The sequence below is a fragment of the Lissotriton vulgaris genome, chromosome 9, assembly GCF_964263255.1.
Source record: "Lissotriton vulgaris chromosome 9, aLisVul1.2, whole genome shotgun sequence".
Taxonomy (NCBI): domain Eukaryota; kingdom Metazoa; phylum Chordata; class Amphibia; order Caudata; family Salamandridae; genus Lissotriton; species Lissotriton vulgaris.
This window is the reverse complement of record NC_141697.1, coordinates 1185331150-1185344600: the sequence shown is the minus strand read 5'-3', so window position 1 is coordinate 1185344600 and position 13451 is coordinate 1185331150. Positions and strand designations below refer to the sequence as shown.

Sequence of the window (13451 nt, the reverse complement as noted above, 5' to 3'; positions counted from 1 at the left end):
AGCTGTAGTTCTGGATAGCTTGTGCTATGGATCTTGATTATTCAATCAATCAACAAATCAATCAATCGTGATTTGTAAACGGGGCTAATAACCCAGGGGGGTATCCAGGAGCTGAGGGTACTGCCGCAGAGAGCTCAGCTGACATCCAGGTCTTGAGTCCTTTTCTGAATTTCAGCAGAAATGATGAGGTCTGTAGGTGAAGAGGGAGGTCATTCCAGGATTTTGCAAAGAGATAGGAGAAAGGGCGTCCTCCACTGTTGCTTCGGCGGATGCGGGGTGTGTGGGCGAGGCAGAGCGCAGGTGTCTGGATGGAAGGTGGAAGTTCGCCCGGTGGTTGATGTATGCTGGTCCTTAGTTGTGGAAGGCTTTAAAGGTGAGGATTAGCATATTGAACTGGCATCTGTTCTGAATGGAGAGCCAGTGGAGCTTCTTGAGTTGAGGGATGATGTGGGTCCATCTAGGGGTTCTAGGATGAGTCTGTCCGCTGAGTTCTGTACTGCTTGCAGTCTCTTGAGGAGGTGCGAGTTGATTCCTAGTTTCAGTGTAATACCATAGTCCAGTGAGCTTGTGACCGGCGCTTGCATGACGGTGTGTACGGTGTCGATGGGGAGCCACTTGAAAAATCCTGCCGAGCATGTGAAGGGTGAGGAAAAGGTGGATGCGACTACAATGATCTGTCTTTTCATAGTGAGCTTACTGTCTAGGTTGTGGGCGTTTTCAGTTGGAGCGGGTGAGTGTTCTAGTTCGGGGGCGGGGGCACTAGGCATCGTTCCATGGGGATGTGTTGCTCTCGATGATCAGCACTCTTGTCTTGTCGGTGTTAAGTTGTAGGCAGTTGTCTCTCATCCAGTTGGTGATGTTCGTCATGAGCCTACAGAAGTTGGTCAGCATGGTGGAGGGGTCTTCTGATAATGAGAGGATGAGCTGGATATCGTCAGCGTAGGATATGATATATAGTCAATGCGATCTGATGACTCTGGCCAAGGGAGTCACGTAAGTGTTGAACAGGGTAGGACAGAAGGATGAACCTTGAGGGACACCACAGATGGTGTTCTTGGGTTCCGAGGGGAAGGGCGGAAGGTGGATTCTCAGTGTTCTACCTATAATGAAAGAGGCGATCCACTTGAGGGCGTCTCCTTAGATTCCAATGTTGTAAAGCCTTTTGATCAGGGTATGGTGTGATACCGTGTCGAACACTTCTGAGAGGTTGAGGAAGATCAGGGCCACGATTTATCCTTGGTCGAGGAGGGATAAGATGTAGTCTGTGGCTGCAATCAGGGTGGTTTCGGTGCTGTGGCTGTTGCAGAATCCGGATTATTATCCTGCTTTAAATTTTCTTAATGTTGTAAAGGGTTATTTAACAGACCCTGTTGCTTTTATTCTTTAAAATAATAAACTAGCCACAATAAACCTATGTTTTCACAGGTGTAACTCATGAATCTTGCAGTAGTTGCTAACCAAGAGTCTTTGTAATATATGTGTATTGCTTTTACAAAACTACAAAATAGTAACAAAGTCACAAAGGGCATTAATCTCTATTATTATTAAAAAAGCATATTATACATACAAAATACTTTTTCATATCAATTCTGAATATTGACCTCCATGCACAATCACACACATAAATCATTTTGAATACATTTAGTGTGTGTATAAGTATTCCCACTTATCAATATATAATTGGTTTTACAATACAATGAAAAGTTATTATCTGGAGACGCAAAGCTGCTGGATCAGTTATCAATCAATCAATCAATCAATCAGAGCATTTGTATAGCGCACTACTCACCCGGAGGGTCTGAAGGCGCTAGGGGAGGGGGGGTCCGCTACTGCTCGAACAGCCAGGTCTTGAGCTGCTTCCTGAAGGCGAGGTGGTCCTGGGTCAGGCGGAGGTGGGTCGGGAGGGAGTTCCAAGTCTTGGCGGCGAGGTAGGAGAAGGATCTTCCCCCTCTGGTGGCTCTTTGGATGCGGGGGGCGGCGGCGAGGGCGTGGCCGGTCGATCGAAGCTGGCGTTTGGGAGCGTAGAAGTTGAGGCGGCTGTTGAGGTATCCTGGGCCTTGGTTGTGCAGGGCTTTGTGTGCGTGGGTGAGGAGACGGCAGGTGATTCTCTTGTTGACCGGGAGCCAGTGCAGGTCTCTCAGGTGTCCGGAGATGTGGTGGTGGCGGGGGATGTCCAGGATGAGTCGTGCTGAGGCGTTCTGGATCCGCTGGAGTCTCTTCTTGAGTTTGGCGGTGGTTCAGGCGTAGAGGGAGTTGCCGTAGTCCAGTCGGCTAGTGACGAAGGCCTGGGTGACCGTCTTCCTGGTCTCGGTGGGGATCCATCGGAAGATCTTGCGTAGCATGCGTAGGATGTTGAAGCACGACGAGGAGATGGCGTTGACTTGTCTGGTCATGGAGAGGGAGAAGTCCAGGATGAAGCCCAGGTTGCGTGCGTGGTCTGTTGGTTTGGGTGCGCTGCCTAGGGCGGGGGGCCACCAGGAGTTGTCCCAGGCGAAGGGTGAGGATCCCAGGATGAGGACTTCAGTCTTGTCCGCGTTCAGTTTCAGGCGGCTGTCCTTCATCCATTCGGCTACCTCCTTCATCCCTTCGTGTAGGTTGGCTCTGGCGGTGGCGGGGTCGTTGGTGAGGGAGAGGATCAGCTGGGTGTCGTCGGCGTAGGAGATGATGTTGAGGTTGTGCTGGCGTGCGATGGCTGCGAGGGGGCTCATGTAGACGTTGAAGAGGGCTGGGCTGAGCGAGGAGCCTTGAGGAATGCCGCAGATGACTTCGGTAGCTTCTGATCTGAACGGGGGAAGGCGGACTCTCTGTGTCCTTCCGGCGAGGAAGGAGATGATCCACTCCAGTGCCTTCTCCTGGACTCCGACGTTGCTGAGGCGCTGTACTAGGGTACGGTGGCAGACAGGTTCGAAGGCCGCGGAGAGGTCTAGGAGGATGAGGGCCGCTGTTTCTCCGTTGTCGAGCAGGGCTCTGATGTCATCGGTTGCTGCGATCAGGGCGGTCTCGGTGCTGTGGTTGGCCCGGAAGCCAGACTGCGAGAGGTCGAGGGATCCGTTCGTCTCGAGGAAGGCGGCCAGCTGCTTGTTGACTGTCTTTTCGATTACTTTTGCGGGAAACAGGAGCAGCGAGATGGGTCGGTAGTTCTTGAGGTCGGTGGGGTCGGCTGATGGCTTCTTTAGTAGGGCGCTGAGTTTGGCGTGCTTCCAACTCTCCGGGAAGGTAGCGGTGTCTAAGGAGGTGTTGATGATGTCCCGCAGGTGGGGCGCGATGACAGCGTCGGCCTTGTTGAAGACGTGGTGAGGGCAAGGGTCAGTCGGAGATCCGGAGTGAATGGAGTTCATTGTGTGGACGGTGTCTTCGGTGCTGATCGGGGTCCAGGCGCGGAGGGTGGTGGTGGGGGGCGGTGGTTCGGTCGTGGCGTGCGTCGGTTGAGTGCTGAAGCTGTTGTGTATGTCCGCGATCTTGTTGTGGAAGTAGGAGGCGAGGGAGTTGCAGAGGTCTTGCGAAGGGGTGATGTCGTTGTTTCTGGCATTGGGGTTGGAGAGCTCTTTAACGATGTTGAAGAGTTCCTTGCTGTTGTGTGCGTTGTTGTCCAGTCGTTCCTTGAATGCAGTTTTCTTGGTGGCGTGGATCAGTTGGTGGTGTTTTCGGGTGTCGAGCTTGAGGGCAGTCATGTTGTCCGGAGTTGGGTCTCTGCGCCAGGCTTTCTCCAGGGCTCTGCAGTTCCTCTTGGAGCTCTTGAGTTCGTCGGTGAACCATGGGGCTTTCTTGCTGCCGGGTCTGGTAGGCGGGGTCCTCAGAGGGGCGAGGTCGTCTGCGCAGTCGCTGACCCACTTAGTGAGGTTGGTGGCCGCTTGGCTGGGGTTCGTTGCGCTGGTAGGTGAGTTCTTGCTCAGGGAGGTCGCGAGCTGGTCGCAAGTGATCTTGTTCCAGCTTCTGCGAGCAACCTGTTGCTGTTGGTGGTGGATCGTGGTCCTTTTGAAGCTGAAGTGGACGCAGCTGTGGTCCGTTCAGTGGAGTCTGGTGGCGTGGCTGAAGGCGATGTCCTTGCTGGATGAGAAGACTGGGTCGAGTGTGTGTCCGGCGTTGTGGGTGGGGGTGGTCACCAGTTGCTTGAGTCCGAGGTTGGCGAGGTTGTCCAGTAGGGTGGTGGTGTTGCGGTCGTTGTTGTTCTCCAGGTGGAAGTTGAGGTCCCCGAGGAGGATGTAGTCAGCGGAGGGGAGTGCGTGCGGGCTGACGAAGTCGGCGATGTCCTCGCTGAATTGTGTGCGTGGTCCCGGGGGTCTGTAGAGGAGGGTGCCTCTGAGGGTGGTCTTGGGGTTGATGTGGATCTGGAAGTGCAGAAGCTCGGCGGGTGCGAGGGAGTCGTCGGTGTTGGTCGTGATGCAGATGGAGTTCCTGTGGATGATGGCGATGCCTCCTCCTGTCTGGTTGACGCGGTCCCTCCGGATGATCTTGTAGCCGTCTGGGATGGCGATGGCGATGTCGGGCGCTGAGGAGGCGTTCATCCAGGTTTCCGTGAGGAAGGCGACGTCTGGGGCTGTGGTGTCGAGCAGGTTCCAGAGCTCGACGGCGTGTCTGTGGATGGAGCGGGTGTTGAGCAGGATGCACTTCAGGTGGCTGCTGCTGTTGCTCGTCGAGGTCTTGGGCCCTGCTGGAGTGGTGTAGGTCCGGATGCAGGTGAACTTGCAGGAGTTTCAGCAGAAGAGTCCGTGGGCGCGTCTTGGGGTGGCTCGGTAGCATCCCGGGATTCGGCCGGCGTTGAGTGCGTTGAGGGTGGCGGCGTCGTACGTTCGGCGGGGGCCGGGGGTCCTGGCGCTGGGCGCGATCCAGACGCGGACGGGCGCAGATGGGCTTACCTTTGGCGCACCTTCGGCGCTCATTCGGTGCTCCCGCTGCGCGCGTCCGCTGCGCGGTCGCTCATGGGGCGTCATAAGAAGGGAGCCGGGAGGGAGGGTGCGCTGGGAGGCGGGAGCGTGTGAGCCAATCGGCTTGTGGGGGGGGCGGGGCCGCAGGCAGGTAGCGGCGGGAAAATCTGTGCGGGCTTGGCAGGCGGCCCTGCGGCGGCTGGGGCGCCGGGATCGGCGAGCAGGCAGCAGGAGGCTCAGGCACAGGCAGCAGGAGGCTCAGAGCAGGAGAGCGAGGAGCGTGGGGGCGACCAGGCCGAAGGCGCAGTGGTCGCCCCCATATTTTCAACAGTTAAACTCAGCATATTCCTTGATGACAACATTTCAGCTCTCAGAGTACATTAATGCTAAAGTGCTCCATCAGCCATCATATTTATAGACTATAAGCAGATGGTTCACACAGCCTTCTTTAACTTTTTTCTAAACCACCTTCTGGCCAATAATATTGATAGTCCTATAAAACACCATTCTTTTGTTCTTATATTTTGAAAAAAGAGTATCTAGATTATATCTTACAGGGCTGGATACTAAGCGAAGAGAAGAGGAACATGCCAAAGCAGGGTTGAAACTGCAGTATTAATAGGTGCTGGGATATTGTTAAAAAGGACCTCATAATCTCCATTGCTACAGAGGGCTCCTATCGACCCTGCCATCCATTACATGAAAATTTTATCTGATTACAGTTGCGTGTGAAGCTGCTTGCTGGCTTCGGTTTGCTGGACTGGGGTGCGTCGATGTGGAAGTGTACGATGGAGCGGTCCGTTCACGTGACTGGGGTGCAGTGGCTGAAGGTGATCTGTTGCTCGCCGTGAAGATGGGGTCGAGGGTGTGTCCTGGGTTGTGAATCGGGCATAGACAAGATGGAGCTTGAGGGTCTTCTGAAAGAGTAACTAACCACATATGCTGCAGGCTCGGTTTCTCATATAAAACCCACCATTCTTGACAGCCCCACAGCTGTTGGTGTCTTTGGTATACTTTTACAATCAAAAGGGGTGCCATAAACATACTTTCATTATTAATTGAAAGTTTAGGTCAGGATCCTTTTTATTTTTTTATATTCCAGTCTCATATATACAGATACAATTTAATTTTTTCACAGTTTCTTATAGAGATATGGTACAGCAGCAAAAAGGAAAAAAATATATTTAATACAACACAGTCTTCTATGACTCTATATATAATCAAGTGCACCTTGAGAACTTCCAACTAAGCCTATAAGCCATACATTATTTGAAATAAACCACAACCTTTTTCCGCAAGAAGAGTAAGGGCGTGACAAAAGAGAGTTAGCAACAAACAATCCACTTTAATCCACCATAACAGCCACACATACCTTCACATTTATACTTATATTTTAAAAGCTGAAGACAAACTAGCTTAGAGCAAGTATGATAAAGGGAACGTTGAGTGCATGCAGATCTTACCGTGTATCTCTGGATGGAATGATAAACGTGATAGAGTTCTGCCAAGTGCTGGAAGTGGTGAAACTTCTGGAGCATTTCGGTCTTCTTTTGCTCTTTTTCTGGGGGTAGAAATCATAGCCATTATGTCTGGTCACCTAGAATTACTTTTGTCAGCTGGCTTTATTAGACACAATGGTCTTTTTTTTCCAAAGCAAGGTCACTTTCTTTAGACAGATGTAGGTCTGCAGCACAAATCCAGTAAATCACATCCTTGTACCTACCATAATTTAAGAGTGAAGCATTTAATTTGTTGTAAAACTCAAATCCATAAGAACTGTGGCTTGTTTGCTTTAGTGAAAAGCGAGGAATCTCTCACAACAATTGCCCAGCTGAGTGATGCTTGACTGGCCTAGAAGACTAACTGGAAGGTTGAAAACAGTCCCTTCTTTGGACCAGATTCCACTCTGCAAAGTGTGGGAAGAGGAGCTTAATCTTCACAAGGAACCCACTTGCATTCATCCTTTACTAAAGTTCTCCATTATCCTAACAAGTTGCTCATCAAGATTTTAGTTATTTCTAACTGTATGATCTGGGTATTTCAAACTACTTGTTAGATCCAGAGCTAGATAGCCAGATGTACGCTTCAACCTGTCTTGCAACTACAGATTTGTCCTAAACATTTAGTATGTGTTACTGGTCAAGAGTATAGGTACTTTCAGAAAAACTTGTCTGTTAAGTTGTGCGAAGGTGTTTTTAATAGGACCATTGACGCGGGATTTAGCCAGTCTAAAAATGGTCGCTCTCTAAAGAAGCTCCCAAGGCAAAATCCGGGCTAAAAAACTACACAAGAGGCCTGGAGGTGATGTGAAGTCAACTATGTCACTGGCTAAAAGCAGGGGCTACTCGTGTGTGGTTATTTCTTGAAGCAGAGAACGGATTACAGCTACCTTTGCACGCCTTGATTGGGTCCCTGTAAAGGCCCGAAGTCCAACATGGCCAACTCAGCCATCCTTCTTGATCCCAGCTGGAACATCAACTAAGGAGAGTCTAGAGAATACATTCTCTCCTTTACTGCCCTCCAAGTGCATCAGAGTAGAGGCAGCATGGTGACATGCCTCAGAGTGGCTGTGTGGGATCCAGAGCCTTTCTGCATCCTGGCATTTTCACACCGCCGGAGCAGAGGTGGTGCTCCAAACAAATGCTCCAATTAGGAATTTGCATCGATTTAACATGCGACAAAAATTAGCTCTAGTTTGACGATCACAGCATTTACGCCAATTATTTTCTAACTTACGTAATCCAGTTTTTTCTTGTTGTAATTCTGAGGTATACCATTCCCATTATGTATGGCTGAAGTTATATTTTTTAGATCTCAATGGGCACAAGAAACCTAGAGAAGTCTTTGGATAATTAAAGAAATTTCACTCAGATCAGTGGGTTTTGATTTATTCCAATGAGTGAAAATGTCGTCATATGAGAGCACAAAAAGATTGGTACATTTTTCTATATTATTTACCGTCCATTCTCTATTATGTGCATTAACTGTCTTCAACACTGTCTTAACTACTACAGTTCATGGGTTCATGTGAAATATAAAGGAAATAAAAGAATGGTCAGCCCACTGCATTTCAAGTGGAGAACAGCCATTAATCGAGCATGACTTTGTAAATACGAGGTTGCCTGTAGCCAACTTTATGCGCATATCTAAGAACTAGCTTGATCAATTCTACAGAGAACATTGAATTGAGTAATCCTTTGGTATTAGCATTCGGAATGTGCCTACCCCATAAATTAGAGTCCCCAAGACACATTACCAGGAATAATGTAATTGGATCTCAGAAATTATCTTTTCTAACCATGGTTAACCGCATAGGGCGGTAGAAACGATAAGGACCATGCTTCAATCTATCTAATACTACACACAGACTATCTGCCCTACTAAACTGATTGCAAATACTATGGCGTAGGTTAATTCCCAATGATGCATTACTGGTACACCATTGTTACACTTTGCTGTCTGGTCCTGACAAAAAGAAATGCATAGTTAGGAAGGACAGGTTATTTAAAAAATAGGTTTACAGTCACCAGAGAGCTAGGTCTCTATAATAAAAAAGGTTTAAAGTTATAATTACTAATTGAATCATGCACAGCATGTCTGTTTTAAACTGCTACTCTTACATTACAAAGGTAAGCATTTGATAGAACCCATTCTGAGAGGACTGGGGAGCTTCATTTATGCCCCTCTGTAAACATGAAAAGATACTGTGACACTACATAAAAGGTTTAAATCTTTAAGGCTCTTTGTAGTATTGAGTGACAGTTCAGTATTAACAGCAGAGGAAAATAACAGAAACACATGTGTATAACTTAACGAGCCATGGAAAGGAATTACAGACAGCATGGCTGGCAGCTGGACATGCAGGGCCACAGACTTGCTTTCCTTTAGACATTCTGTCGGGGTTGACGCACAGTACCCATCATACCTATCACTGGTGGCAAGCAGTGAGCTGGATTCGTGCCTGATGCACGATACGTGCGGAAGAGGCCAAATATCAACCCAAGATATGTAACAAGCATTGACATTGCCAGTAGGTCTCGCCTTTGGGAGGTGTAAGTAGTTTTGCTGTATATGAGGACTACATAAGTAATAAATTGCATAGTGTCCTGTAAATGAAACATAAGTACCCACTTATGCTAAGTGGATTCAAGGTTTGACAGACAGAACAAACACAAGACTGTGCGAATGGTGAAACAGAGATCGACCTCAATATTTAGATGTTCTACTGATGTGCTATAAATTTGAAAAGAAGGGGTTTACAAATCCTAGGTAAAGGGACCTTTGTGCACTCAGGGAGTGGAGGCGGCAGATGAGGTACAGACACCTATTCAAAGTATTACTTTTCATTGTTTTATTCAAGGATAGGAGCTCTTCGACATTCAATTGACTTTTTATACCATGAACTGCGGCTCTGAATCCTTCCAGTCAAGGAAAGAGTAGGAGAATTAAAAACGGCACAATACATGGCCGCACACGCCATTGTTGGCTGGTCAAGGGAACGCCGTTTAACGCCCACATTTAGCAGCCTCGTCCGACAGAGGGGAACAGCCTGCTTGATGTCACCTGGAGGAAACAAACTGCACACTTGAAACTTAAACCCACTGTGAGGGCCACTGGGTGATAATGTTCAATTAAAAAGTGTTATATGCAGTCATTCCCAGGCTGAGAGGGGCCAGCTGTACGTAGAGCAGGGCAGAGGCCGGAGGGAGAGTCAGAATGGAGGGCAGTGAAAGCAAGGACTGCAGGCGTGCACAGGAGGCGCGCATGGACCATACGGGTGAATGTCAAGAGCAGCAAAGAAGAAGCGTGAGTGTGGGGGCGGGGGGGCAGTATATGAAATAAGAGGGAGAGGCAAGCTAACGGTGCATACAGTGGGGGAGTGGCACGGAGAGTGCAGGAGGGTCACATATGGAACTGGAAGGTGGCATGGGAGAACAAGTTGTCCGGTACCAGCTGCGCGTGACCGCGCTGTGTTTAATGATCCACAAAGGAATGCAGCTGGCACCCTGCGCGCCGCTGCTCGCTCCCGAAAGCTGGAGGTCGTGGGAGTAAACATTCACTGAAAAATGTGGGGCATGCAACCGCCTTAGGCCAACTGCGTGTTTTTATTTTCTAAAGCCACACGCAAAGGCCAATACAATGTGTGAAAAATCTAAAGCCACACGCATAAGTGTACTAAAAAGTGTGGAGTGATTCCAAGAGGCCCTCTCCTATAGCAGCGCACACGTGCTGTGCTGGGCTTGACCTAATAAAAAAAGGACTGGAAATACTGCAATTATTCAGGTCTTCGGCTAAGAAAAATAAGGACAGACTGGCCTTCTGCAGGGGGAACCTTCTCACAGAAAAAGAGGTAAACAATAGCGTGTGTAAAGCCAATCAGTCTGTTCTTTTACATAGCTACAAAACCTCAAGTAATTACAAGATATCCTTCTTGAGTCAGAAGAAACAGCATGAACTCTTCAACAAGACTGCAGCCCTTGTGTCTCGCTTCAGAGAGATGCAACTGCTTCAAAGGACCTTCACAGAGTTGAGGGGTGTGGCGTCAACATAAAAATGTACATATCCACTTTTGTTACTCTACTAAATTGTGCTTCATTTCAATAGGATAAGTAAATATGCCAATGCTGGTATAAGCTGATTATTCAATATAACAACGTTCATTAAAAGTCTTGAATACTATCAAACACTTGGTGAAGACAACGTAGGTACTAGAAGTGCCTTCAACTGTATTGCTGGGATACTTTTTTTTTCGAAGCACTAGATTTACGCCCCAGTAAAATGACCACTGCCTTATGCTCTGGGCTGTGGTAATAAGAGGCAAAATGCAAGCCAATAAAGATATTTGGTGGAGTCCTTTTCTTCTTTCTCTTCTCCAAAACTACAGTTTCTCAAGGCTTTACGGGAGATCACTTGTGGGCTAGATGCAAAAGCACTGAAATTCTTTCATGAAGCTGCAGTTCCACTAGTCGTTCATAGGTGTCCCTCACAAGTCAAATTCAAAAGCATTAAAATTCCTTCATGAAGCTGCAATTCCACTAGTCATAACTAGAAGTCTCTAACAAGTCAAATGCAAAAGCACTGATATTCTTTCATGAAGATGCTGTTCCCCAAGTTGCTAATAGGTGTCCCTCTTGAGTCAAATGCAAAAGCATTAAAATTCTTATCAGTCAGTCAGAAAGCTTTATTATCGGCTAAAAGCCATAAAAGCACATGTATACAACATTTATTTGATAAAAAACATGGCAATATAAACAGTGCAATATACTCATAATAAAAAATCAATACTCATAAGAACATTTTTAAAATACAACATTAAAACGTTTAAAAGGACCACGCCCTCCAAATTTTGATTTTACGTTTTTCCTAGCGGGTTACAATAGTCGCTATAGCAAGGATCTCACAGTTTGGCTTTTTTTAATATTCGCACCTCTGAAGCACCACATTGACAAAAGGTATCTAGAGGTAACGAAGACAATCAAGGGGGAAGTGTCATATTTTAAAATTCTATATACTTCCCTATAATCCCTAAGACCCATATTCTTGCATGATTGTAAAATCCATTTACCGTCCACGAATTGCTCAAAGTGATAATTATCCTTGACTTCCAATAGACTATTGGTCAGTTTACCCAGGGTGGGATTATGTGCAAAAAGGTCTTTTTGATACTGCTTGAGTACATTAACCAAAGACCTTTTGGAGATTGAGACACAGGTTAATTCTGGGGAAAGCCACATATCCGCCCTGCCCAGTGCGTAACAAAGCTGTTTGACATGTTCTAACCAAGGGATTTTTCCCACTCCCCTTATAGTCAATAGGTCCCTTAGGTCCTCCCTGTAGCTTTGCAGCTCTGGAGTAGTCCAGAGACGCCTCCAATACAACAGAGGGCGATTAGACATAACCTCCTGTATAGGGGCCAAACCCAAATCTAAGCGTAATGGGATCAAAGGTGTGCTCTGGGGAAGTCTCAGTAGGCGCCTAGTGAAACTGTTCTCAGTGGTGGACAGAGAGATAGCAGTAATGTGGTCCCACAGCTCTACTCCATAGAGGGCACCACCTCTCGCCTGGGCTTTATAGATTTCAACTGGCGGACCCAAAGTTTTAAATGAGCACTCGTTATATACCTTTAATATTCCACCGGAGGCTTGGGCCAACTTCAGGTTTGCCTTGGCCATGTGGGACCCCCATTCCATCTTATCATTCAATGTTACCCCCAGGTAATCGAAGGTGGAAACTCTTTCCAGCACCGAGCCATCCAAATGAGGGAGAGGACAAAATTCTCATATAAAGCCGCAATTACACTAATGGTTACTAAGTGCCCCTCTCAAGTTAAATGCAAAAGCACTGAAATATTTTTATAAAGCTGCAGTTCTACTAGTGTCACACTCAAGTAAGGTGTCACACTCAAGTCAGATGCAACTTGTTTAAAGACGTGCACCAAGCTGAGGCTGTGTGGCTTTAATATATAAATGTGCACACACACTTTTTTGATTCAAATCATTCGTGAAGGTTTTCCACAGGACGAATTATTTTCCAAAGCTGGTCCATTATAATGATTCAAAATTACAAATGTCCATAAATTTCTTGATTTTCATTACCTTTTGTGATCACACCCTACCTACTATATAAAGGAACTTGTATTCACTGGTAATGACATGTGTGCCTAGATAACTTCTTTGCCTGTTTATATTTAGGTGGGTTGTTGTTTATGCTTGCTGAGGTTGTCAGGCAATGCACTTTTCCCTCACATGTTAAGTAGTGGTGCAGAAACATTTCTCAGCTGTAGTTGCACAAGTAGTTAATAGAGGTCTCTCTCAAGTCAGATACAAGTGGTCGAAATGCCAATCTCAAACCGGAGGGGGTCTGTCTTCAATCTAGAAATCTGCATACACATTCTGGTTACTCTAATGATTTGTGCATATTTTTTGTAGGAACCAAATATACCAAAGCTGGTGAGAAAGGAATATAGTATGGTATAGCCTGTCATTGCATAGTATGAATTGCACCGCATGTACTTGTATGGTACGGTATGGCCTTTCATTTTATAGTATGGTAGCATATCGTATGGCCTCTCATTGTTTGCAGATTCTAGTTTGCCATTGCATGGTATATCATAGTATGGCATCAGCCGTCACTGTACAGTATGGTATGTCATTTCATTTTATGGTACAGTAGAGCTACTGTAGTATAAAATGGTACGGTATTGCATGCCATTTTATACTATGGTATAGTAGGGTAGGGTATGCCCTACCATTGAATAGTATGGAATACACTGGTTACTGTATTTCATTGTATTGTTTGATATGGTATGGCCTGTCCTTGTATAGTATGACATGGCCTGTCATTGTATGGGGTACGATATGGTATGGGCTGTCCTTGTATAGCATGGAATGCTATAGTATGGCCTGTCATATTTTAGTATAGTATGGTAAGGCATGGGTTGTCATTGTTTTGAATGGTCTGTCACTGTACAGTGCAATATTTTATAACCGGTCATTGCATGAATGAATGAATTAATGACTACACATTTGTATAGCGCATGGCTACCCGGAGTCATCCCAGCGCTTCAGTGACCCATTCATTTCAGGT

General features: G+C 46.8%; 1 protein-coding gene across 1 annotated transcript in view; it reads right to left on the bottom strand.

Moving 5' to 3' along the window:
• Nucleotides 1–13451, bottom strand: part of IFT122 (intraflagellar transport 122) — a 283966-nt gene that overhangs the window by 56918 nt on the left and 213597 nt on the right. Inside the window, exon 22 of the mRNA XM_086939241.1 lies at nt 6329–6426. Coding sequence (XP_086795367.1) covers nt 6329–6426 — 98 coding nt within the window. The remainder of the gene's footprint in view (nt 1–6328; nt 6427–13451) is intronic.